Source organism: Elgaria multicarinata, chromosome 1 (assembly GCF_023053635.1).
Source record: "Elgaria multicarinata webbii isolate HBS135686 ecotype San Diego chromosome 1, rElgMul1.1.pri, whole genome shotgun sequence".
NCBI lineage: Eukaryota > Metazoa > Chordata > Lepidosauria > Squamata > Anguidae > Elgaria > Elgaria multicarinata.
In genome coordinates this window covers 19885357-19912266 of record NC_086171.1, presented here as the reverse complement: position 1 = coordinate 19912266, position 26910 = coordinate 19885357, and the positions used below count along the sequence as shown (strand labels likewise).

The 26910-nt window shown below is 44.9% G+C and overlaps 1 protein-coding gene across 1 annotated transcript in view; it reads left to right on the top strand.

The window, feature by feature from the left end:
- FYCO1 (FYVE and coiled-coil domain autophagy adaptor 1) overlaps positions 1–26910 on the top strand; it is a 59550-nt gene that overhangs the window by 10810 nt on the left and 21830 nt on the right. Inside the window, exons 5-14 of the mRNA XM_063124023.1 lie at positions 2929–3035; positions 3759–3902; positions 4953–5046; positions 5490–8111; positions 10848–10940; positions 12099–12217; positions 14844–15011; positions 18539–18688; positions 20699–20901; positions 23951–24095. Of these exons, the coding sequence (XP_062980093.1) occupies positions 2929–3035; positions 3759–3902; positions 4953–5046; positions 5490–8111; positions 10848–10940; positions 12099–12217; positions 14844–15011; positions 18539–18688; positions 20699–20901; positions 23951–24095 (3845 nt within the window). The remainder of the gene's footprint in view (positions 1–2928; positions 3036–3758; positions 3903–4952; positions 5047–5489; positions 8112–10847; positions 10941–12098; positions 12218–14843; positions 15012–18538; positions 18689–20698; positions 20902–23950; positions 24096–26910) is intronic.

Genomic DNA, 26910 nt, shown 5'->3' with positions numbered 1-26910 from the left:
TTTAGTAAGCGCCAGAATAAAACCCTCTTCTTCCGACAGAAAATCTGCTTCCCTGTAATTCCTATTCGTTAGTTCTATTCCTGCCTTCCGGAGTAACAGAAAACAAGTCTTCTCAATTTTCTATATGATAGCCTTTCAGAAATGTGAAGATAGCTGTCATGGCTTTTCTTGATTTTCTCTTTTCCAGGTTAAATATACCCAGCTCTTTCAATTGTTCCCCATAGTGCCTGGTTTCATAGAGTGGAGATCCCTTCACCCTCGTAGTCACCCTCCTATGGATGGGCTCTAGTTCGACAATGTACGATTTTCTGTGTGGTGTCCAGAACTGGATACAGTAATCCAGTTGCTTATCTATTAATCACTTTTTGCTGAGGGAATGAAGAAGAAAGATCATGTTTTTGCACGGTTGTAGAGGGAGAAGACTGTATGGACTGTATATGGACTGTATATGGGGAGCAAAGGAGAGAGAGAGAGACAGAGGAATCTAAGATAAAACTGAGGCTTTGCGCCTGCCCAATCGGGCATCTCCCACTCCCCTGACATTGCCAAAACATTAATTGGTTGATGATGAGATTAGTTAAGAGGATGCTTTAGACAGGTTAAGAGAGATGTTTGCTAAGTCTGTTAGTAAGAATTAGGGCTTGTGTGTGTGAACAGGAGATACACTGTCCAGCAGAATATCATGGTTATACCTATTGAGGGAGGTGTAATCCAAAAAGAGCTAGAGTAGCACAAGATTTATTTATTTAATCAAACAAACAAACAAACAAGATTCCAGTCCTGAGTAGGAGATTGTTATTTACTGTACACTTGTTAAAGAAATACCATACAGGACATCTTGTGGAGAACATATAACACCTGCTCATCTGCTGCCTCTGCCTAATGTGAGATTATTATTATTTATTACATTTATATACCACCCTGTAGCTGAAGCTCACTGTTAAAAACAGTGAACATTAAAAACAAATACAAACATTTTAAACCAGTCACACACCAGAGGACCTGTTCTTTTTCTAACCCTCAGCTGTGGAATGATCTGCTGGTTGAAATGTGCTTGCTGACTTCTTTGAATGCCTATACACAGGCATCAAAGGCCCTCTTATTCCGGCCGGCCTTCCCTTTTTAGAATCTTATTGCTGACCCTTATATATTGTTTTTTTAAGCTGTATGGTTTTATTGATTGTTCTACCTTTTAAAATTATTTTTTATCATTTTTATGCTACCTATGATGTTTTATTGATTTAAACTTATTTAAATTGTTTTAACTTTGTAGGCCACCTAGGGTATTCTGTATAAAGTCATGAAATAATAATAATAATAATAATAATAATAATAATAATAATAATAATAATAGCAGCAGCAGCAGCAGCAGCAGCAGCCGCCAAATGTAAGGTGCTGTGGTAACTTATCTGAAGATTTCTGAGCACTGAAGGAAAATGCTTTGTACATACGAAGTATTATTAGAGATAACTGGCCACTTTTGGATGTCACATTAAGCCAGGAATTCTGGTTTAATATGGGGTGGGTAGATTTCAGGTTTGCAGCATGTATTTTGTATTTTATTAGAATGCTGAGGTCTACCAACCAGAGCCAGACATAAAATGGCAGTTAAGAGAGCAGAGTCAATTATTTACTGCAACCCATGAACTGTACATGGTGATATATGTAAACCTACGTGTGATTTACCATAGATCAGGGATTCTAATGTGTCACATAAAACTGGCCAGCAGAGCTGAGCAAAAGCTTGGTCAAAAGTAACTATTTAGTACTCCTATTTTACAGCTGAGGAACACAGAGGCTGAGAGAGAAGCAATTAGAACAAGACCAGCCAGGGTAGAGATTTTGTTTTATCCCCTTGCTCTTGTCTTAAACCCTTGGAGATTTAATGTAAACATTCCAGAGATCTATCAGTAGATCTCAGCCTACATTCTTCCCACAGCCTGACTTAATAAACCTCAAAGTGAATGAGCAGTATGCTGGTGCACAGAGCCCGTTCACTCCTCCTTTCACACAAGTGGGTGAACAAACCAAGAAGAGATAACTTCACATTATATCTGAACCTGGAATTATGTATACCCAAACAAGCCAGGATATGTAAATCAGTTTTTAAAATCCTGACTCAAAAAAAGGGAAGAATGAAGTGGGAGCAAACAGGATGCATGCACTGCTTGATTATATTGTGGTTTATTTAGCCTGTATTCCAAAACTGGCCAATATCTCTTTGGAACCATCCCTGACTTTGCTTGAGTCTCTCACTTCAGTGCAGAAGGAAGAACTGCATGGACATTGTGGTGAGAGAATCTTGACCATTTTCCCTATCTTCCCCAGGAACCTGTGTATGTGTGCGAGAAGAAGAAAAATTAGACTCTGAGAAGCTTCATTTTGAATGTTGATTTGAGGTCTCCTTGCTTTCTCTTTAGAGTTCGATGCCCGGTTTCTCAGCATTGATGAGGTCTCCTCCGTTTGTGGGACCCCAGGCAATTGTCCCATCCCTAAAAAAAGAGAGCCTGGTATGAGTACATCAATAGTATAATGATGGTCTGATCTACATAAAACTGGAGGAAACTACTGCAAGAATAGGCAGTTTCTGGGAGCCAGGGACCAATTCCTACCACCAACACCAGGGGCTGTTGCCAAAATTTGATGTCTTGGCGGCAGGGCAAAAATGACAGTTTCTCATTAATTAAAACAAGGTGTGCATTCCCCTTGTTTTAAAGAGGAATTGCTGCTTTTGTCAATGCCGCAGTGGCAAAAAAGGACGAGGTCGGCATGTAGGCCTCATGTTGTTGCCCACCGTGGTCTATCACATTGGCTGCTGGTTTTTCATATTAAATACTGGCTGAGTAGGATGCTTTGCAGATTGTTAAGTCATGTGAAAGCTCACAGAAGTACATTGTTTATGGGTTTTTCCTTTTTTCCTTTTTCCAGCTCAGAACTTCCCTTGGTAAGGGCAGAGCATTTCTCCGTTACTCCTTAGTACACCAAAGGCTTGCAGACACTTTGCAACAGTGTTTTATGAATACCAAAGTAACAAGGTAAATGTCGTGGCTGTTTTTGTTCAGTGTTTATGTGATGGTACCAAAAGGCCCAGGGGGTTGGAGGGCAAATGTCTCCATCGGTAGGTTTACAAGCTGTCTACTAGGGAAAGTGCAAAAAGTGAAGAGAGGGAAGGGGTAGAGCGGTGGGATTTAATTGCATCATCATCATATTTGTTAGGCAACCAAGTGCAGGTTATAGCCAGATCAACCAACAACAAATAACATCCAGTATTAACAGTAAAAAATTATATCACAAAGTTAAAATTCATATACGAATATACAGTGCCTTACCAGAATATATAATTACAGGGAGCACATTTTTTAGACAAAACAATTGTCCTTTAGGGCTATTCTGTGTTCAGCTGCTTTTACTGCAAATCTAGCTGTGTTTAACATAATGAACTTGGAAGTACTTGACTGCAAATATATAATTTTGAGATTTAGTTGCAACTAATGTTTGCTGGATTGCTTGCCATGTATTTGCGCATGGGTTCTCTGTGGCGTAAGACTTTCATTCGCCACAGAGAGCTGCCAATAAGGCTGTTCATAGCATCCTGTGCCTGATTGTGGTGGAAAGACTGCCACTTCCACGGAACTGCATAAGCATTTCCAGAATCTACATAACCAACAATGCAGTTGTCCTTTGGCTATCGTGCGTCTTGTTGAGAACAGTGGATAGCAGCTAATTTTTTTAACTCCCTGCAATCCTTGTTTCTCTAGTGATTGGTATTATGCAAGAAGCCCCTTCCTCAACCCCAAAATGAGTTCTGATATTGTCGGTCACCTCTACGAACTCACCGAGGTTCAGTTTGATTTGGCGTCTAGAGGCTACGACCTAGATTCAGCGTGGCCCACGTTTGCCAGGTAACGTAAATCAGCTGCTGCCAAGCTTCTATAACCTGTATATTTCAATAAAATGATTTGGCAGTGGGCATACATTAAAGTTTTGATGTATGAATCAGTAGCCAGATGGGACTTCCATTTAGTACTTGTACTAAACTTTGACGTCTAAGACCTATTGAAGTCTTCTGATGCATCTGTCGTGTTTCTCAGAAAGCTCCTGCTTTCGATGGGAGACATATGACAAGGCCTGCTAGGTAATCCACAAAGCTTTTGTTAAGCAGCAAACATCTCTTCTACCTGAAGAGAGTCTAATCTCTTAGAAACTTCCCCCTAGGCAAAACTATGCAAACTAAGTGAGACAATTGTCCAACCAAGGAGAACAGGAAGCCCCTTCCCAAACGCCCATAACTTCAGAAAGCCTGGTGCGGAGGCAGGTTCTGGCGCAATCCTAGTCAGACCGACTTTCTCACGCCTTCCTTCCGCTCTGTGCGTTTTAGCTTCCGGTGGACCCTAGCATCAGCTAGTTTGTCAGGGCGCTCTCCTCCGAAAGAAAGCTCACTTCCCACTGAGTGTGTAGGATTTGGCCTTGAGGAGATAAGCTCTGGAGAGGGCTGACTCCCAGCTGGTGAATCACCCGTGAGAGCTTCCTCCCCCACTGGTACAAACTAGCTGGTGTCTGGCGCTGCCTCCTCTAGGTTTGAATCTGATTCTAATTGATTACCTGAAACATCTTCTCCCAAAACAGGGGCAGTAGGGTTAGACATGACAGCATCTCTGCATCAGATTTTCAGAAGGAATTGTGTTTGCTTCCAGATCCTATAGTAACTACAGACCACAGATTGGACCTGCAGTGGTCACAGTAAACTATGTGGACCAGCAGGAGACCTGTGCAGGCTTAAGGAACTCTGCTTTGTGTGTGTTGTTTACTGTGGGATTGGATGTGCTGAAAGAGTACGTTCGATGCCAAAATTAGAGCCAAGTGGATAGTTGTTGAGACATGTTGAAAATATGTGCTTGTGCTTTCCCCCCTATATATTTCTTTCTTTTTAACTTTTTTAAAACCATTTTCAGGAGAACGTTATCTTCGCTTGGCTCCTCAGCTTACCTGTGGAAGCCTCCAAGCCGTTCTTCAAGCATGAGCAGTTTGGTGAGCAGCTATTTGCAGGTAATTGTATTGGCAAAGGAAATGCATTGAGACGTACTTCCTTATAATACAAACAACAGTGCAGTTGTTACACTGATAGCCTTCCTGCTGTACAGCATCATTGTTATGACCTCTCACCATGAGGCTATAAAAAGAGGGGAATTTCAGTGGAACCAACATTATCCCATTATTCTAGTTGGCTGCCTGATTCTCTGAAGTCACTGTGTGTTTCCCATTTAGCTCCATAGCACTGCAGCTTTATGTCAACAAGAACCCTGTTGGTCCGCTTGACCTGAATGTTGTAAGGATTTCCCCACCCCTTAAAGGATTTCCCCGCCCCTTAAATAAAAGAGCCTCCTTTGTACTAATCTGGGATGGCTTCACAGTGGTGAATCGCTAACTTTTTAACCTAGGGCAGCTCTTCTTCGAACTGAAATCCTTCCTTTCCCTCCTTTTCTTCTTAGACCCCAGAGCTCCCTTCCAGCCCCAATGGGAATAACTTCTTAAATGCCGAACCCCTGGAGGGTCTGGACGAGTTGCACGTGGAGCTTGACCAGGCAGACCTGCGGCAGAAGGAACTTGAGGGTCAGATCCAGCGTCTGGAAAAGGAGAACCAGGAACTTCAGGCCGCCGTCGGCTTCGAGAAACAGCAAGCGCAGGCAGAAAGGGAGAAGAGCAGTAGTTTCGGCCAGGAGAACGCCAGGCTCACGAAAATGCTTGGGGGGCTGGAGAAGCAACGGGAGATCTCCCACTGCACTCAGGACGCTGTCCAGGACCTGCAGAAATGCTTGCAGGCATTAGAACTGAATGCTGCCGAGAAGCAAAAAGAATACTCTGCAAAACTTGAGGAACTGGAGTCCCGGGAAAAAGACTCCGACTCGAAGCTCCGTCTCTTGAATCAAGAGCTGGAGGCCACCAGGACTTCAACGGCCATGAAGGACAACTGTATCAGTGAGCTGACAGCCAAGCTGAAGTCGGCAGAGCAGAAGAATGAGGAGCTCGCAGCCAAAGCGAATGCTCTGGTGAATGAAAAGGGCCAGCAAGCCACCAGTCAGTATGAGTCTGCACTGAAGATCGAGGAGTTACTAAAGAAGCTTAACAAAGCAGAACAGGACAGAGCTGAAGCTCAGAAGCTCAATCGTGAACACCTTTCTCAGCTTCACAGCGTGGAAGAGCAACTCCATAGGAAAGAGGAGCAGCAGAAAGAGCTTGAGTTGAGATTGGAGAGGCTTTCCACCGGCTCCAAGGAAGAATCTGAAAAACTGCACCTCCAACTGGAAACAGCGGCGACTGAAAAGTCTCTCCTTCAAAAGGAGCTAACAGCAACGGCGGCTGATCTCCAAATCCAGCTGAAAGACGCGATGGATTGTGTGAAATCACTGAGGGGGAAACTAGAGGAGGAAAAAAAGGAGAAGGCGGCGCTTGAGGTGTCATTCAGCTGTACAAAAGCAACAATGGAACAAGAAGTCAAAAATATGACAGAGCAACTGGAGTTGCTGGAAATTCAGCTGTTGAAGTTAAGCCAAACAGTGAAAAGCCTGGAAGAGCAAAAGAAAGAACTTATTTCTGAAAGAAACCATCTTGGAAAGACAATAGAAAGAATGGAGCAGGAGGCCACCCAACAGGGCTCTTCTTTGAGAAATGTCTGTGAAGGAAATGAGAAGCTCAAGTCCCAGAATGCAAAGCTGCAGCGAACTAATCAGAAGTTAGAAGCAAAGTGGAGAGAGTTAGATACCTCTAAATCGACTTTAGAAGCTGAGGTTGCCCGACTGAGAGCCTCTGAGAAGCAGCTCCAAAGTCAGATAGACGATGCTGTGGTGTCCGTGGATGAAAGGGAGACAAAACTCCGGGGTCAGAACAAACTGTTGGATGAGAACCTGCAGATTGCCACACGGCGAAACCAAACTCTGGAAGGAAAACTCGATGCATTGCAGGCCGAGTGCCAAGAACTGAAACAAAGTGATGAAGCTACCCAGCAGTCCTTAAGTGTACTTCAAGCAGAGCTCCAGAATACCAAAGAGCAAGGCCTGCAAATGGAAAAGGGCCTGTCCTCCTTAAGGCAGGCTGAAGGATCTCTGAAGTTACAGATCACAGAGAAAGATGAGGCATTACAAGGCCTGGAGAGCCAATGCAAGCAACTGCAAGGACAAGCTGAAAGATACCGGCAAAAAGCAGAAACCCTCGAGGCGGAGAAGGCAAAGGCTGAACAAACTTGCCTCCATCAAACGAAAGTGATTGAATCCCTTACTTCTGAGAAGACTGCTGTGGAAAAAGTCCAGTTGGAACAGGCAGCCTGCCAGGAGAGAGACGCAAAAGAGCTGGCGTCAAGGTTGGCCCTTTCTGAGGAACAGCTGCATCTCAACCAGGCCGAGGTATCGAGGCTCCAGGTGGAGATTATAGACCTTCAAGCCAAGCTTCAGCAGGTGGTAGCGGAGAAGCAGAAGCTGCAAGGCAAACTGGATGTCAGAGGGACTGTTCTAAGTGAGCAAAAGGCACTGACCCAGCAGCTGAAAGAGCAAAGTGAAACGCTCAACAGAAACCACGTGCAGGAATTACTTCAGTGCAAAGAGCGGGAGGAAGTGCTGAAAACCGAGCGGGACCGGGAAGCCCATCAGAAGGCTGAGCTGGAGAAGAGCTTGCTGTGCCTCACGGATGAGTTGGCCAAGGCCAAGCAGTGTTTGGAATCTGTTAACTTGGAAAACATGGAAATCAAAGACCTTCTCCACAGGACCAACACGGACACGGCCGAGCTTGGCATTCAGATCTGCGCTCTGACCTCTGAGAAGGCGGAAGCGGAAGGGAAGCTGTCTCAGGTCCTGGAGGAGCTCAGAGCTACCAAAGAAATTGTGGCCAAGGAGCAAGAGGAGCTGCAGCATGATCTCTCGAGGCTCAGCCAGGAGAAACAAGGCCTGCAGGAGAAACTGGAGGAGTCTAAGGTTTGCGCCGCGGCTGTACCTGCCCTGCAAACTCAGCTGGTGGTGGCCGAGCGACAGGCCCAGAGCTTCCAAGAGACCAGCAAAGAGGAGCTGTCTGCAGTCAAATTTCAACTGAGCACAGAAATTATAAACTATCAAACAAAGCTTAAGGTAAATGTAAATCTCTGTTCCTTCCTCAATAGAATAAGGCCGCAATTTTATACACAGAAGTAAGTCCCATTGAACTCAGTAGGATTTACTTCAGAGTAGACACATGTATTGGATTGTGCTATAGGGTCGGTTATGATCAACCTAATGGTTATGGACCATTATGATTATGACTTTTGGTTGGCTATGATAATCCTACAAAGTATTATGAAATTATCCTACATATAATTTATTTTAAGGCATTTTATTTATTGATTTTACTTGTGGAAGGCAGAGTTTCATTTCTTTCACAGCTACCCCACAGCCACACTGGCAACTGAAAGGACTTTGAGTTTTGGACAGGACAGGGTTTTGAGTAAGCGAGTAAAAGCCCATCATTTCTGGTTGGACCCTACAGCACAGGGGTAGTGATTCTCAAGTGTGTGGGCCAAAGCCGGCCCCTGTAGTGTTGCAGTCCGGTTCTTCAAGATTCCCAAAGCCCACTTTCCCTTTCCCCTGGCTGCCTATTGTTCAGCAGTATCCTAGCTTTTGCCTAGTTTTTACCCCCTTCTAAATGTTTGAATAAAGTGGGATTAGATGCAGTCATAGAGGATAGGTCTAACCACTGGTGAATGGAATCTCCATATGCAGAGATGGTATGGCTCTGGTTACAGATGTTGGAGACAAACTACATGGCATGTTCCTCCGCCATGTCCTGCTAATTATCTTTACTGAAGCATCTGGTTGGCTAGTGTTGGAGTCAGGATACTAGACAACCAGCAAGACAATGAAAACACTACATCCGATCCTGGCCATTGCTAGTCCTCCAGATTGTACCTACTCCCCTCTTTCTGGCCATTCAAAATGCCAGCCCTTTTTAAAAGAGCTCACTTTGTCTATTGTCCTCACAAATTTGTCATGCTTTACTGCGATGGACCATTTACTTTTTAAATGGTAGCTAGAATGGCAAGAGATGGTTATTAATCTGAAAATCCGCCACCAATAAAGCAGGAGGGAAGTCTCATGAATCGCGAGCAAAGCTTGTTTGGTTGCCCGTTGAAGTGATTTACCATGAGAGTAAACTGAATTAAAAATTCTTCCCTGTATAATGCCACTGGGTGATCTGGATAATCGTACAGGCTGAGTATGGTGAAGGGAGTACTCCAGCCCCACCGGCTTGCCTCTAGGCTTGCTGAATGTACATGCATTAGCACTCATGGACAGAAAAACATCCAACAGCCAAGAGACACGGTTGATATTATCCTGAATAATATCTGGGAATTGCCCGTGCAATTTGGGCCAATGTGTATTGGAGCTTTGTGTGTAGCATTATTCAAACTCGATGTCCACATGTGTATAGCCAGCAAGCCTAGAGATGGAACAAACACTGCTTGGTGGATGGAATGGAAAACCATGATCCTGTACGTCCGCCATACTGGTAACTGATAGGCTTGTCCTAACAAGCCTATTGATATTTGACATTTTAATTTCTTTTGCTAGTGCTATCATGAACTCCCATCTCCAATTGTCGTGTTCATGCCTGTTCCCTCTGGCATTCACACGTGCTGGCAAGCTAACACGAAATACTCACATCAGTGAGACTTCTTTTATTGAGGAAATCACGTGGTAGACAAGCTTAATAGTTACAGAGTCTCCAAAACACACTTGAAGCTGAACGATGGTTAGAAAGCTTTGGGCTCTTTTTTCTGAACAGTCCTTAAGGCAAACACTCGGAGAGGGGTGTGTGAATAGGGTACGCCAGTAACCACTTTGAGCTTCTCCAGAAGCCGCATATGCTGACACCTCAAAGGAAACATGGCCAATCTCCTAAAACAAAGTCCCAGGAGAGGTTCCTCTGAGCCACCAGAGCCAGGCAGAGACATCCGTCATGCACTTGTCAATCTTAGCCTACCACTACTGAGCTGACCCTGTTACCACGACTTCAGGAAAGGTTAAGCCTCAGGTGCAGGAGTCCCATCCTTCTGCTAAGGACTGGAAACTCTCTGCCACCTGAGTCTGGGCACAAACACAGAATCCACAGCATATGCAAGTCCAAGTCTATGAAAAGCCTCACTACTTTTCATGGCACAGTTCTTAGATATCCAGAGTCCAAATAGCAAAGCGTCCACGTGCAGAGTGCTTTCAAAGTCCCAAGCGGAGATGGAATCCAAAGCAGGAGGGAGGTCAAGAGATGAAACCTAGCAAAGCTTTTTCAGCTTTGCGCCATCCTTTAAGGCCTATTCAACGCCACTTGACAGACAGGTCCTCTGACCTGCAAACCATGACCGCGTGCCAAGAGGGCAGGATGTTACAACCCACTTCAAAGAGAGGCTCCCACCTTTTCCAAAGCACTCTGAAGTTCCCAGAGAACCAGCAGCTTCAAGGCCGAGTCAGGGAGTGAACAAGCTACTCCCATGGGAACTTCTTACAGAGATAAGCTGCAGAGCCATCTGGCATTGTCAAACCATTTCCTAATAAAGCTACCCATACCTGACACCAATTAAGACAATAGCATAAATCTCGCTGACAGACTAATCCATAACATATGTCACCCTTTTAAAGATACTTGTTGACCATTTGTCACATTTTGCTCCATTTGAAACAATACTAAATCCCTTCTTTGTCACAATTTTGCTGCCCCTCGCCTGCCTTAATGTAATTACATACTTTGTGGTCTGTCCTTAACTTCAGCAGATAAGCCATGTTTATGGATAATGAATGTATCCTTTTAATCAATTGACATTTTATGAATCCTTCCAGGCTATCGGTGGAGAATGTGAAAAATTAAAGCAGGAAGTGGAAGAGCAGAGCCGGCGAGCACATGCTTCAGAAGAGGCGCTTAAAGAGATGCAGGTTGGTCCTTGATCTGATTAATACAAAAAAAAACCCAACTCACTAAGCATTTAAGTCAACAACTATTTGTATTCAAATCCGTCTAACACAAATAGGCAAGAGTGACGGGCAGATCTGTCTATGAAGCTGACAGTATACTTCAACAATGAATGTAGACTGGCAGTTAGATAGGGAAGCTTAATACAGAGCCTGAATCCAGCAGGGAAAGAAAACCCTATAGCCAGGATCCAGAGATGCGTGGGTACTGATAGCATCGACACATGTTTACAGTCGTTCTTTGGCCCATTAAATCTGCCAATTAAACCTATTTGTAACCTGCATCGATCTTGGCATATCACAACACGACAACCAACAGTGGTTTAAATAGTCGGTGGTTGGTTATTTAACCCACAGTGATTTATCGCATTATGTGAATGGAGTTTTTTAACCAGTGGTTGGTTATTTGGCCAAAATAGCCAATGCTGTGGAGAGCTGGCTATTTGAACCACTGTTAATTATCGTGTTGTATGGAGGGCACCGTTGGTTATTTCCTTTGGCCACAATTGGTTATTTCATCAGCTGCAGAGTCGCGAGACAAGAGCGGTCAAAATGGCAGCTGCCATTCTAGTCCAGCCACCAGGATGGGTTTTCAGCAGCAATGGCTGATGGGATACTAGTGAGAGCACTGAAGGGGGGGAAGAGAAGGCAGGAGAGGAGTGAGTCAACTCACCGTGGACTAATAGTCAACTCAGCACTGATCCTAATCCACACCACAGTTGATTATTATGTCGTGAAGGGGTACCCCATAGGTAAACAACTGTTGAGTTGCTTATTTCCCCCATGGTTGATTATCGTGTTGTCCAAACGCAGAGACTCAAGTTGCCTGGAAACTGGCTGTCCATTACCTTGAGCTCTCCTTCTGCATGTGCCTTTTGGATTCCATAGCATCACTGCTTCCGTGCTGGTGTTTCCTGTGTTGTGGAAAATGAGATACCTATTTTGCCAGCTGTTTGGGGGGGGGGGGATACAGTGTAGATCTGTAAATCTACAAGGGCAACACCTTGGAAGTTCCCCAGCACCAGATCCACACAGAAACCCTGAATTCTCCCAGTATTCAGATTTGTTTTAGTTTTACAGTGGAAGCTCTGTTGCTATAAAATTTTGTTACCGTTTTGCTAGGCAACGAAAAGAGACCTATGTGCAGAATTGGACCTTGCCATGGATCAGGTGACTGAGTACAAAGCAGCCCAGCAAAAAAAAGATGAGGAAATGGTGCAACTTAAAGAAGACCTAAAAAGGTTAGAACTTTGTTTACATTCTTTGGCTTCTTTTTATGGTAACACCTTTTTATCCATTACAACAGAGATGGGAAGCATGTGGTTATCCAGTTGTTGCTGGACTGTAACTCCCATCAGCCTCAGCCAGCACAGCCAATGGTGAGGGATCATGGGAGTTGCAGTCCAACAGCAACCACATTCCGCATTCCTGCCTTAAAAAAACTGCTGTAGCAGAGATGCTATGAGACTGAGCTATGAATCAGGAAGTCCCTGGTTCAAATCTCGCCTCTGCCATGAGCTCACTAGGTGGTCTTAGGCAAACCACTCTCTCTCAGCCTCAGTCCCCTCATCTGCGACATAGAAGATAGTAAAACTGACTTCCCTTGAAGAGTTATTGTTAAGAATTACAGCTAGACAATACATGTGAACTCTTTGAACACTTTAAAGTGCTATCCAGATCTTGACTATTTTAATTTTAGTTGAGCTTTTTAAGTTGATATTATAGTTTTTAAGGTTGTTTTAAGGTTTTACAATGTCTGTTTGTGATTTTCCCCCTTTTTTGTAAACTGTCTTGATTGTTTGTTCCAAAAAAAGGTGTTAGATTTATTTATTTATTTAAATATTGCTGCTGCTGCTGGAATTTAGTACCCCATTCCATCCTTCAGTCAAAAGTACTTCCAGATCAGCTGACAGCAATTAACACACACAATACAATTAGTATGACATTATAAAATTATTGTAATTAGGATTATAATTATTACTAGCACAGAAACAGTCCCATAGTAATACAAAATAAGAGACTCAGGATAAAAAAGTTAAATCTCTCTCTCTCTCTCTAAATCAGCACATGCTGTGAATCGGAACATGTTATAGCAGTGGTTCTCAACCTTCCTAATGCCGCGACCCTTTAATACAGTTCCTCATGTTGTGATGACCCCCAACCATAAAATTATTTTCGTTCTTCTCTACACGATCCATTGTCATGGGATGGTTTGCTAATGAAAATAATACATAACAATAGCTTTAATAATACAAAAGATGATACATGACATAGTTCAGTCAATACAGTTTCCTAAGACCATCGGAAATATGTGTTTTCCGATGGTCTTAGGCAACCCCTATGAAAGGGTCATTCGACCCCCAAAGGGGTCCCGACCCACAGGTTGAAAACCGCTGTGTTATAGTATCAAGCTGTGCATCAAAGTATGTGGCATACCCATAGGGTATTGTCAAGGCTGTGCATATTCAGTGGCACCTGTCAGGGCAAGGCATGGGGGCAAAAGGCTGGGGCCCCACACAACAGAGTAAATGAGTGGGAGAGCCCCAAACCTGGGCTTTCCAAAAAAATTGGAAGGGGTGGTGCCATATGATACTCTGTTGCCTAAAGGCACACAAAGCTTGGGGCCAACATTGCACATTGTCGTCTAAAATGAGCAGTTGGGATGTAAGATCATTAAGTCCTGACTACGTTATTACCAAACTGTACCACAGCATATTCTGCAATTAGGCCTTGCAAGCCCAGAATTGGGTATTGGCTGTAGAATACAGGGTGTGAGGGAGGGGGCAATTAACATTATTTTTTCCTCAATTTTAGTTTTCTTCAGGGGCAAAACAATTTTGATAGAATATTCTCTAAGTCAGGCGTCGGCAATGAGGCACCCGTGAGTGCATTGACACTCGCCAGGACCCCTGAGTGCGCCCCCAGACACCCTTGGGGTTTCCTCTTCCTCCGAGGTCCTTGCCACTGCCTACCGCCTCTGTCCCCGTCACTGCTGCCGGTTTCCTCACCCCACTGTCTCCACTTACTGCTGCACTCACCTCAGCGGCCATAGTGACATAGCAGGAAGTCATTATGGAAACTTCAACTTCTGATCTGCTGACTTCATGGTACCTGGCTTCTGAGGTGACTGTGGAGGGAGGCGAAGGCGGAGTGAAGGGAATCTTGAGGAGGGGGGAGGAAGTGAGCGCAGCAAAGGAGGGAAGGGAATCTCAGTGGGGGACGTGTTCACAGCAAGGAGAAGGAAATCTTGGGTTGGGGGAAGAGGAGGAGGTTCGCGTAACAGTGGCAGTGGGTGGAATGAAATCTCAGTGGAGGGAGGAAGAGGAGATGACAGTGGCATCAAGGGGAAGGAAATCCCAAGCGAGGTGGACAGGATGAGGAGGGGGGAAATCCCAGGCAAGGGCCTGGAAAGGTGCCCCCTTCCCCTAGCAGTTTGTGATGGTGCCCTCTGCCACTTTTTCAACATGTGCCCATGGATCCAAAAAGCCTGCATGCCCTTTCTCTAAGCGAACCATTACGTTACGGTAAGGCACCCTCTAGACATTCGGGTTGGAATCTATGACCGCTTTTAGATTTCCGTCTTCCATTCTGTATATTAACCGTCACGAGGTCTTTGTTTTATGTTGAGCTGCAATCTAAAAGTACGTGCTCTAAAAAAGAAAAAAAATGTGCTGGCAGTCCTATGGAGCAATGGTTTGAAACCATTGTTTGACCAAAGTTAACCATTTATCTGCACTTGAAAATGAAGGGGAACTAGAAACAGTGGTACGCTGGAGGGCTGTGTGGAAAAGGTGTTCGTAATAGTACTGACTGAGATAAGTCTGGTGTCAGAAAAGGTTCAGCAGAATTTAATGTGTGTTTAAACAGGGTGCAAAAAGAAGTCAACAAAGCCAATGAGCAAATTCAGGACTACGGTGATCAACTCAACAAAATGAGATCAGATCGAGACAGCAATGAGCGGAAGTTACTGGCTGAATTAGATGACTTAACTAGAACAAAGCAGTTCCTGGAAGAACGGTTAATTGAACTTCTCAGGTAGGTGGATTTATTTTTAAATAGTTCCACTACTTGATGCAGCGGGGAGGGTGGAATCTGTCTTTTTTATCTCTGGAGTCACCTTTTCCAGAATTAAAGCTAAATTTACAGTGCAGTTGTAAGGGTGCGTGCTCCAGGGTAAGCCCCGTTGCACTTAGTTAGATTATTGTATTTGCTGCCATTGTGGCAAAGCAACAGTGGTGCAGATGGTCTCTGGGCCACCTCGCCCATAATGCATCACTCTGAGGAAGGACCCCACAGAGCAAAACATGGAGTAGGTGCTGCAAAGAGCCAGAGAGAGAGAGATGTTTTCCTGCTCCAGTGATGAGCAAGGGAAGCACAGATACCACCGGCTGGGGTTGCACTAGTAGCAGATTTTTGAGAGGGTTGGCTCTACAGATAAGGTAAGGACCTTAGAAGAGCCAGAGTTTATAGGCCAAACTGGAGGCACTCTCCGCATGACATCAGATGGTATGGTAGCCATCTTCCATGGCCACCACTGCCAGATTTCACGCAGAGGCTGAAACTCTTCAGAGATGATGCCTGCTGACTGGGGCCTAAACTACACCAAGCAGGATATAGCACTATGAAAGCGGTATGAAAGTTGTATCTGGTATGTGTCAATGAAGGCCAACAATTGTCAGTGCACTTCAATACCACTATAAGGCAGTAGTGTGGCTCCTGCCTCTGATATACTGCTTTCATGCCACTTTCATAGTGGAATATCCTGCTTGGTGTGGATTAGGCCTTGGTACTTGAGCCTATTATTGTGATCTACCATTGTGCAAGTTATCAGTGAGATTTCTTACATTCAACACAAGAATTAACAAAAAAGTGTTGGCTTCCGGATAGTATTATTCTTTAAGCCCAACTGGGGGTGACATTAATTGCATGGATGCAATTAAAGTGCACATTTTTTTTCTTATGTAAGTAACAGCCACAGGGACGCCTGAGCAATCCTGGGACAATGGGAGGTTGGGAGCGGGGACATTGAACTGTCTCTTCTTGCCATGGTCCCTTCATTTCCTCTGGAAAAAGGGAATTAAGGTGGGGGGTGGGTTCAAGACAGGAGGGCTCCTGCAAGACAGGAGTTTGTCTTTGCAACTTCCCAAGGTAAAAAACAACAACAACCAAAACCCAACTCTTAAAGTAAAATAAAATGGCAGAGGCAGAGGACCATGGTGGGTTCCAAGGTAGATATCTGTGGGAGCACTGGTGGCCCACAGGCCCCATGTTGGAGACACCAGCCCGAGAAAAGGTGCCGTGAAACAATTAAGAACCTAAGAAGTGCCCTGATGCTGGATCAGACCGAGGGTCCATCTAGTCCAGAACTCTGCTCACACAGTGGCCGACCAGCCATCGGCCAGGGATAAACAAGCAGGACATGGTGCAACAGCACCCTCCCGCCCATGTTCCCCAGCAACTGGTGCACACAGGCTTCCTGCCTCGAATACTGGAGACAGCACACAACCATCAGGGCTGGTAGCCATTGATAGCCTTCACCTCCAGGAACTTATCCAACCTCCTTTTAAAGCCATCCAGACCGGTGGCCATCACATCCTGTGGTAGTGAGTTCCATAATTTAACTATGCGCTGTGTGAAGAAGAACTTCCTTTGATTTGTCCTGAATCTCCCACCAATCAGCTTCGTAAGATGACCCCGGGTTTCTAGTATTTTGAGAGAGGGAGAGAAATGTCTCCCTATCCACATCCTCCACACCATGCATAATTTTGTACACCTCTTTCATGTCTCCCCTTAGCCTCCTCTTCTCCAAGCTAAACAATCCCAGTTGATGTAACCTTCCCTCATAGGGGAGATGCTCCAGCCCCGTAATCATTTCAGTTGCCCTTTTCTGCACTTTTTCCAGCTCTATAATATCCTTTTTTAGGTGTGGTGACCAGAACTGTACACAGTATTCTAAGTGTGGTTGCACCATAGATGTGTACCTATTCTAATGGTGGAGTATAGATAAGGCAGCCCAGTCTTAAATCTTTGCACTGACCAATCTGATTGCATCAATACCTTAACACAGCAGAAGCATATCATCATAGTTGTGATGTGCCAGACAGTATCATAGGCACCTTATTAGTGGTAAATATTTAAATATTTTCCTTTTTAAAAAAAAAAAAAAAAAGTGTTTTGCTGATACTTGTAACATGCTGTAAGAAATTGTTATTTGCAGTTTCAAGACTTGTTTTTTATTTCCTATGCAAATGCAGCAGGTTCTTTCTTGGCAATGGCATCACACCATGACTTGTGAACTAAACGCCTTCACCACACTTCTGCACTTGTTAAGTTCTGTGGTTTCTGGGTCACACTTGACATTTTAAACTGCAGAGAAATAAATATTTTCTTCACTGGTCGTGTTTATCTAGCACAAAAGGCCGATATTTGCACATGCGTTCATAATGATTCTCTTATCTGTGTGTGTGTGTGTGTGAGGGTTTTGCTCACCTTTACAGGTTTGCTCATGCTCACTTGGGATGCAGTTCTGTGGGCACTGTCCTGCGGATTAGTTCCCATTGGACACAGTGGGACTTACCTTTGAGTAAACTTGTTTGGGATTGTGCAGTTAGTGAAGGGTTTGCTTCACAAAGGTCTGAAATATTGAGGGTGGGAGATTTTGACCTTTCGGCATTCATGATTAGAACTAGGAGGTCTGCTTCACACATCATGGATGGATGTTATTCATGTCTTTAAAACATTGGTATCCCATTCTTTAGGGTGATCCTATGGAAAGGAGGACAGAGCTCCTGTATCTTTAAGAGTTGCATAGAAAAGGGAATTTCAGCAGGTGTCATTTGTATGCATGCAGCATCTGGTGAAGTACCCGCTTCATCACAACAGATAAAGCTGCAGGAGCCCTGCCCTCCTTTGTATCTAGTTAAGAGGGCAGGGCTCCTGCAGCTTTAACTGTTGTGATGAAGAGAGAATTTCACTGGCTGAGTTTGCATGATCGGTAGGGGAAACTGTGCATTGTAGCTTGTCTCCTCTACCCTTGCGTGTGCTGCTCCCATGCCCGCGTAGCGTCACTGGTTGCCATGTTATCCAAACCTGGTGCGGTGTGTGGCAGGAGTGACTTCTAACCCACTCCACAACTCATGGCTTGTAGTAGGGGTTGTGGGATGAGTTAGAAGCCACCCACTGCACTGGGTTCAGACGTCATGGCCACCCATGACACTGCACAGGTCATTAAGCAAATGGCAGGCATGTGCAGGGGAAGGGGAAACCATGGAAAGCATGGTTTCCCCCGCTGATCGTGCAGAGCTAGTCATTGTATGTTTTGTTAGCAGAACTTTTTCCGACCTTTTCAGTAACCCTAAAACAGGCCTTGGGTTCTGGGTGGTTTTGGACATCATGATAAGCTGCCCCCTTGGCAAGGGTAATTATGTAAATTGGGCCAGCACACAATCAGCATGCCCAGGGCGGCTCACAAGCCATCGTGGCTTATTGAACACCTTAGTGCCATGTGAACCAGGTCTCTGTGTTACTTTGTTCTATATGTTCACTTTTTTCCTTGTTGAAAGGGACAAGGATGCTCTTTGGCAGAAGTCGGATGCGCTGGAATTCCAGCAGAAGCTCACTGCAGAGCAAAGATGGCTTGGCGATGCAGAAGTCACCTGTTGCCTCGACTGCCAAAAAGAATTTGGCTGGATGAATCGCCGACACCATTGCAGGTCAGTGTGGAGGAGTGACTTAATAAATGCTTGTCAGCAACCATTCAGAGGATGTGCGGGGGAATACCCTTGTTATCGTTGATCAGATAACATGGGGATTCCTCTCCCTGGGTCAGGGGGTGGGATTTGGGGAGGGTGTGCAAACCTCTGAGGCTGCATTGGGCAACTCCATGGGGTGGAGGTTGTACTACCCTGCTATATAGGGATGGATTTGATCAATCCAAGTTTTGCTGGATAATAGGCCTAGGAATCTGTGTAGGTCAACCTCCCCCAATCTGGTGCATCGGACTACATCTCCCATCATCTACAGCCAGCAAGGCCAATGGCACTTTTGACGGGGAACATATGGGAGTTGTAGACAGCAGATCTGAGGGGCACCAGGTTGGGGGAGGTTGTCCAAATGGCCAAATAGTTACTTCCTTCAATGTTGGCCTGTGATATGTCGAAGCTCACAGGTGGAAAGTGAGGTTTGGTCATCCGTCCATTGATGTATGGAAGGGATACTTATTTCACTTCATTTCATACATACTTGAAAGGTGCGTGACTCCGATTTTCATTGGAAGTGTTTGATGCTCAAACATTTTCTGCATTATTACTGTGTTGTAACCACTTTTGGATATCTTCGGACGTGCTGGGTGCTTTCAAACTAATTTCCCCAATCCTAATAGTTCGTTTCCTGTTTCAGTAAGTGAACATTCATGAATGATGGTCAGGAAATCTTTTGGGTTGCGATGCTGTCATCTTCTAATGGTTTAATTAATTGAATAAGAGGTTCAAGGCAATGTCACTAATCAACTAAAAAGGCTTTAACTGACTGACGGCCTTAGTTAAACCAGACGACGCCTGAGAACACTTTGTAGCACTAGCCAGGACCCTGAATAGAGCCATATCTGACACTACACCTGCACTAGCAGAATGGACTGCTAGCGCAACAGGAACAAGCCGTCCTTGAAAAACCCAGAAATGAGTGGCCTCCACCCAATTTTGGGAGAATCCTCTTTCCACTCTATAGCACAGCTCACCCCATTCAGCAGGATTTCCTGACTCTCTGGCTCAGTTCAGACAATATATTTCTTAACATTGGTTTTAGAACCCCATAGTGGAGTTTTTGCACCACTGTTGAGGAATGTGTTGTCTGGTCAGAAAACTCCATGCAACAGTGGAGTTTTTTTAAAACACACACTCCATGCAGGATATCCACGCTGTGCATAGGAGAGTTCCTGCACAACCATTGTGTTGTGTGGTAGGCTCTGTGGAGTTTTCCATTGTGTTGACTTTTCCCACTGGCTATAGAGTTCCGTGGCAAGAGTGGAGAAAGGAGGGAGTGTTGCTCTAGGAGAACCCCTGGGATTGTTTTTTTGCAGCAATGGCTGATGGGATACCATCGGGAGGACTGGGAGAGGAGATGGATTTTACTCAACTCTGCAGCAACCCTCAGTCACACAGTGGTGGAGTTAGAATGTGTTGTGTGGGGAGTACCCCCTAAAAACTCAACCGTTGAGTGGAGTTTTCACACTGTGTTGACTAACGTTTCATCTGAACTGAGCCCCTGTGTAGCATTTTCAGAGGACTGGTGGGGCTGCCGTGGGAAACACAGGTGACCCAATGTAAATCTAGATCCAATCCATATATTTAACTCAGTTTAATGTTTGTTCTTTTCCCTCAAAGGACAGCCAATTTTGTCCACTCCAATATTGCTAAGACATGAGGTTTCCTGCAGGTTGAATATTGTATCCCTGAAGTGCCTTCATTTTGAAGTTAGGAACTGAGGAAGCTGCCTAATGCTGAAGCAGACCATAGGTCGACCTAGCCCAGTATTGTCAACACTGACTGGCAACAGCTCTCCAAGGTTTCAGGCAGGATTCCTTTCCTCGCCCTACCTGGAGAAGCCAGGAATCGAATCTGGGACCTTCTGCATGCAAAGCAGGTGCTCTATCACACCGAGCTATGGCCCTTCCTAAGTCGCATTGAAGAACGCTTTCATCTCTTACCAAATACCACTTTCTTTAGAATGTGCGGCCGCATTTTCTGCTACTACTGCTGCAACAACTACGCCATGTCGAAACAAACGGGCAAGAAGGAGCGCTGTTGTCGAGCTTGCTTTAAAAAAGCAAGCGTCAATTCAGTGGACTCTGGATCAAACACTAACCCAGAAGAACAGTTGTCATCAAGTCTGCTCGCCTCACCGTTGTCCCTGATCCAAAGAGTGATGGGTGAGTCCTTTCTGCACGTAAACGGGAGTCGATTTTCTCGGGAATGTCCAGTGGCCATCTGAAAACTTCAGATCCAAATCCATCCTTGAATAAGCTCCGACTACTCGGTATTGTAGAGCTAGTTAGGTGGCCCTGGGGCTAGCATGGAATCAGGAATGATCTTGCCTGGTGAAATCGGAAACATGCTACGAAGACTGTGGAGATGACATTCTGAAGTGGCTGGTTTTCTTTAAGCAGCTGCATATTAATAAAGGTGTTTTATGCGGTCCCAGTCAGATTATACGATCTCTCTTCTCTTACTACGCATTCTCTTTTCGAAAGGGACCACTCTTAGCCTTCCATCATCTTTTCTGGCAGGTGTTTGACCTGCCAGGTTGGGCAATTTTGGAGACCCATCCCTTGTTTGTGGAGCTGTCGTTATCAGAGTTGCCTGCCTGCCTTTGGGTTTATTGTTTTAGAGTGTTGTTTATTAGAAGGTATGAATGGTTTTGTAGTTGTTGTTTCTAACCTTTTGTAAGCTGCCCTGGCAATTGTGTCTATGCTCGAATCATAAAATCACAGAATTGGAAAGGGGCGATTTAGGCCATCGAGCCCAACCCCCTGCTCAGTGTTTGAATCCAGTTTAAAGCATCCATGACAGATGGCTGCCAAGTCTCTGCTTGAATCCCTCTGGTGACAGAGAGCCCTCCCTGGGCAGTTGGCTCCATTGTCGGACTGCTCTTACCATTAGGAAGCTTTTGTGATGTTCATTTGAAATTTGCCTTCCTGTCATTTAAGCCTGTTATTTCATGTCCCACAGTCTAGTGATAGAGAACAGGTTGTGACCCTCCTCTGTGGGACAACTCTTTGGGTACTTGAAAAGTGCTATCATATCACCCCTCAGTCTTCTCTTCTAAGGCTAACCATACCCAGTTCCTTCCATTTTTCCTCATAGGACTTAGTTTCCTGATCATCTTTGTTGCCCTTCTCCAAAAGGTTTATCTGAATCCTTCTTAATGTGCAGCATCTAGAACTGGACAGTATCCTAGGTGCAGTCTGACCAGTACAGAGTAGAGGAGAAATGTCACTTCCCATGATTTTGGAATGATACTTCTACTGATGCAACTTAAAATTGCATTTGCCTTTTTTTGCAGTCACGTCACTGACGTGTATTCTGGGTGGAAGGGTGGAGTATACTACATCCCCCAAAATAAATGTGTTAATTCTCATAGACAAAGACAGGCATAGTAGCAAGTAGCAGTATAGTAACTATATTTTCTATCTTGAAATGATAAAATATTAGCCATATGATAGGCAGCTTTCCAGTTCCTGAAAGCTTCGTCTATTTACCACTGAAATCTCTGTCCTAGCCCTCTCTCTTTAATTATGAATCTTCACCTGTCATGCTCTACAGGGTTCTAAGCCTTCTCTGACAATAACACAGACTAGAAAGTAGGGATGTGCAGCACTATCGCAGTTGAAATTACAGAGCAGGTGGCCCTGGTCTGTTGCAGCAAAATCAACAAAGAGTCTTGTGCAACCTTAAAGGCTAACACATTTCTTATGGCATCAGCTTTTGTGAACCACAGCCCACTTCATCAGGTGCATGGAGATGACATGCCTTGTTTTGGTAAATCTCAGTGAGGTGCATGACTGTAGGGAAAAATGTATTCTTGGCTCATTCTTAACCTTTTCCTGTTGGCTCTAGAGGGTGGGCTCTGACCCACAGAAGCTTATTCCAAAATAAACGTGGGACTTTAACATGCCACAAGACTCTTTGTCTTAGATTGAATTAATTCACTTACCTAGTCAGGCATCTATGGAAAATCCATGTGGCCTGTTGGATCTGGGCTGCTTCCCTTTGCTCTATCAACTCGTCCTGTGAGATTGCAGTGATGCTGTTTGACTGTGGCTGAAGTGCACATGCTTGCGAGCGGTCTTTGGATGCTCTTTCCCATGTATGTTTCATCCACAACCATGCTGCATCTTAGGTGCAGCAGGAAATGGCAGGGCAAACAGCAAGGGGAAATTGGACTCTGGTGAAGCAATAGGTTCTCCTCCCATTCCGGAAATATATTTCACCATGATGGGATGCAAGAATCAATGTTTCCTAAATTCTACCTTAGTCAAGTTCTGATGGACTCTATTACAAACACCCATTTTTACAAAAAGAACTGAGAAGTTCCTACTCTGCACTGGATAGTAAACTTGTGGGATACACAAGACCCTGCGCCCGTCTTCACGGGCTTTGGCAACGCGAGGTGCCTGGCCCGCACACTTGCGTTCCTTCCTGGCATCTGCACGGGAAGGAATGCAATTGCAAACTTTCCCTGCTCTCTACAAAAAAAAAGAAAAAAAGAAAATTGGGAGGGGGAGAGGAATGAGGCCGTTCCTCCCCCCTTTTTATTATCGGTATCTGTGCAGCTGCGCAGGTACAGATAATAAAAATTAAAAAGGGGGGAGGAAGGAGGCAGCCAGAGGAGGACGCGAGGAGAGGGATGCCAGGCGAACCACCTCTCCTCCCTCTGACCTCCCTCTGGCTGTTTGTTCCTCCCCGCCCTTTTTTAATTTTTTAAATTATCTGTATCTGCCCAGCTGCACAGATACAGATAATTTTAAAAAAGGGGGGGAGGCCCGGAGAACCATTCCTCTCCCCCACTCCATTTTTTCTTTTTCTTTTCTTTTTACAGAGGTGTGGGGCTGCCCCCGTCCAGCCCATGACATCCAATCAGGGGGTGCCATGGGCTGACAAGCCTCCGCTGCCAAAAATGATGGGGTAAGTGCCCAAGTTTTTTGGAGCGGAGTTTCCAGGGTTTGCCCCCAGATGGCTTCGCAATGGCGGCTACATCATATAGATGACGTGCTGCTACTGCGAAGCCACCCCGGGGCAAACCCTTCATGTAGACATGCCCCCTGATATTAAACGATTCTACCTAGATGCAGACAATAGCGCAATGTGCTCTGTGTCCGTTATAACCCTATAAATCTGAAATACTGGGGGGAAATTACGTTACTTGGCCTTCTACACAGTATGATAACACCTCCTCATTTTGTGTCCTTTTTGTGGTAGTTACAAACGAGGCCTCTAAAACAACAGACGATGCAGTGTTTGATATAATCACAGATGAGGAAGTGGTCCAAATTCAGGAAACTGACCCTATTCACAACAAAAGCCAAACTGAAGAAGAATCTCTGGATCACAGCATGGGCGATCTGTGAGTAAACATTTTTGAAACGAAGAATTGGGAACTCCGCTCTTTCATGCAGCCATCAGTGTCCCTAGGGGCAAAATTATTTATAGTTTTACGTGACTCTTCTGCCTTAGCAAGCCTTACCCAACCTGATCGCCCCCTGCCCACAGCTGTTTTGGACTACAACTCCCATCATCCTGAACTGGCAGTGCCGAGCGCCTGTTGGCTGGGGATGATGGGACTTGTAGTCCAACACCCCTGAGAGGTGGCAGGTTGGAGAAGGCTGGTGTAAAAGATAACCAGAATGGCTAGACATTATGAGAGAAATCCTGTGCTCCCAAACCTTTCCCCTGCATGTCGATTGTCCCCTGTAAATCCTGCTCTCTCTGGTCATTTCGCACAGTCAAGCTCCAAAACCAGGAGCCCAGTTGGGGCCGGAGGGGAGTGGCATGTGAGACATTTACAGGAGAGAAATGGCAGGTGCAGGATGGATAAGCTTCTGCACCATCTGTCAGTGCTACTGTGAGGGGCTTCTCTACTCCTGCATTCTTATCAGTTGGGAGCAGCCATGGGCCAAGGTGGCATCTAGTTTCACAGTAAGATTTTCAGTAGAAAAACGAGGTCTTCTCTTGCCATTTTGAATGAAATGGCTGCCTGTGCATATAGCCCCCAGAAGGGTTTGAAAGAACTTTGCTTATCTGTCTGAATTGTTAACTCAACCATTTTCTTTGTTGAGAGAATGTAAAAACTTATGTAAAGTACTATTCGACTTCTGGTCCCCCTTCGTTTGGATTGCAAACGAGGGGATGGGAGCACTGCCATTTCTGGGCCCAATTCATAGTGCTGGTTTTGCTCTTTAAAGCTTTTCCTAGTTCCAGACCAGAATATTTGAAGGACCACCTGTGTGTGTGTGTGTGTGTGTGTGTGTGTGTGTCTTTCTCTATCTTAAAAGCTTCAGTGGAGGGCCCTGCCATTGGAGGCAAGGCAGGTAGGTAGCTACCAGAGAAAGGATCTTCTCAGTGGTGGTGCCCAGTTTTGGAATGCTCACCTGCTGCCCACTTTATCGTTTGGTCATCAGGCAAAGACTTTTGTTTTTGTTTTTCCTCAGCCTTTTAACTTTCTAGGATCTTTTTTGCTATTCAGGTTTTACTGCTGCATTGGTTATTTTTTCTCAATTGTATTTTTTAAACTAAATTTTATTTTAAACATCCTGAGGATTTGATTAAAGTGTGATATATAAAAAACCTATGTAAAGTAAATATACTTGCATTTTTTTAAAAAGCTGAATTTAAAGCAAATCTCTGATTCTACTAGACAAGACTTTTCAGTGTGTGGAGACTGATTTTTAAAAAAGCATTCCTTGCCCACAGATTCGTTGGTAACAATTCAGCTTAGCTACTAATGCCTGTATTATTCAGACAACACGCTAAGCCATAGTGGTCAAGCATTTTGAGCTAAACATTATGGCTTAGAGTGTCATGTGAACCATTCCTAACCCTGGTGGCTACATAACCGCGGTTTAAACACGTTCACTAATCATTCGCTAAAAAAGGGTTGAACACGTTGTTGGGGAGTTTCATTACATTTTGTTGTGGATGTTTGCCTCATGTCAAACTTTAAGCCGTTTTTAAAACCTAGAATATGAGTTGGGAGGTCTGGTTATTAAAATCCCTATACTTTAGACAAGTGATTAAAGGCGCAATCCTCTGTGGATTATTAGCAGCTTCCACACTCGGAGGCTGCCAAGTATCCAATGCATGGCGGAAGGATAAAGGAGGTGATCTTCGCCACCCCACTCCAGCCACCTTGCATTTCTGCAGCACCTCAGACAAGGAGGGAAGGTGGCTGCTCTGGTCTCTTCCCTTCCCCATTCCCGGGATCAGCCTTTTCCCCCACATCTCCACGCTCCGTTTTCCTCGTGCGGAGAGGTAGTCAGCGCAGTTCTCTGTGGGCTGGCTATGAGGGGGAGGTTGCAGGGGAGAGGAGCACAGTTCCCCTGTCAGAGTTTGCTATCAAGGATTCTGGGCCCTTCTTTGTCCTGTTGACAACAGCACAACTGCAGAGTTAAAGAGTTTTCAGTTGAAACAAAAGCAGAAAGAACAGAGGGACAGCACTAGAGAGGCAAATTTCAAACTGGTGGCTGTGGGGGAGATTTCAAACACACTATGGCTTGGATCGCAAGCTAAGTTTGCAAGCAGAAGGGACGTTTCCCATCTCTCCCAACTCCCTGAAGCCTCTTTAGAGTTTGGGGGGCGGGGGGGCTCCTGAATAATGTGAGTTGGGCTGAGCAGGGGGGCTGCTTGGGTGAGAGAGAGGGTAGGAAGCTTTCTTTCCAGGAACTTCCTTAAGTTATCTTATACTATTAAGGTCCATGCTGTAGTATATTTGAACCACTATGGATGCTGACTGGGGAATGCTGGGAGTTGTGGGCTTTCTTTCTGTCTAAGCATGCGTAGGATTGCACCCCAAATTCTCCTTCAGGCACCAATTTAAAGTTTACCTCTCTCTTTTTTTAAAAAAAATGCAGACAGCCTAGCCAAGTTGTTCTGCCTTGCTGCCTGACTAGTTTCTGTGTAAACCACATGGACTTGCTTCATTTGTCACAGGATGTATTTTGGTCTTTAAAAAAGAAGAGTTTAAATTTTGAAGCATTTTTCAAGCCGGCCACATGAAAAAGTATGTTACCACTGATTTCCTCACCCTGTCACTGTAGCATCTGGGTGTGAGTCAGCCTTTGTTCGCTTGGTGATCGCAGAAAGTGTCCAGAGCTTCACTGCTGTTATTCTCATGTCCTAATAAGTTTTCTTTCTGAACGAAGAGGCAATTAAAACTGATAGAC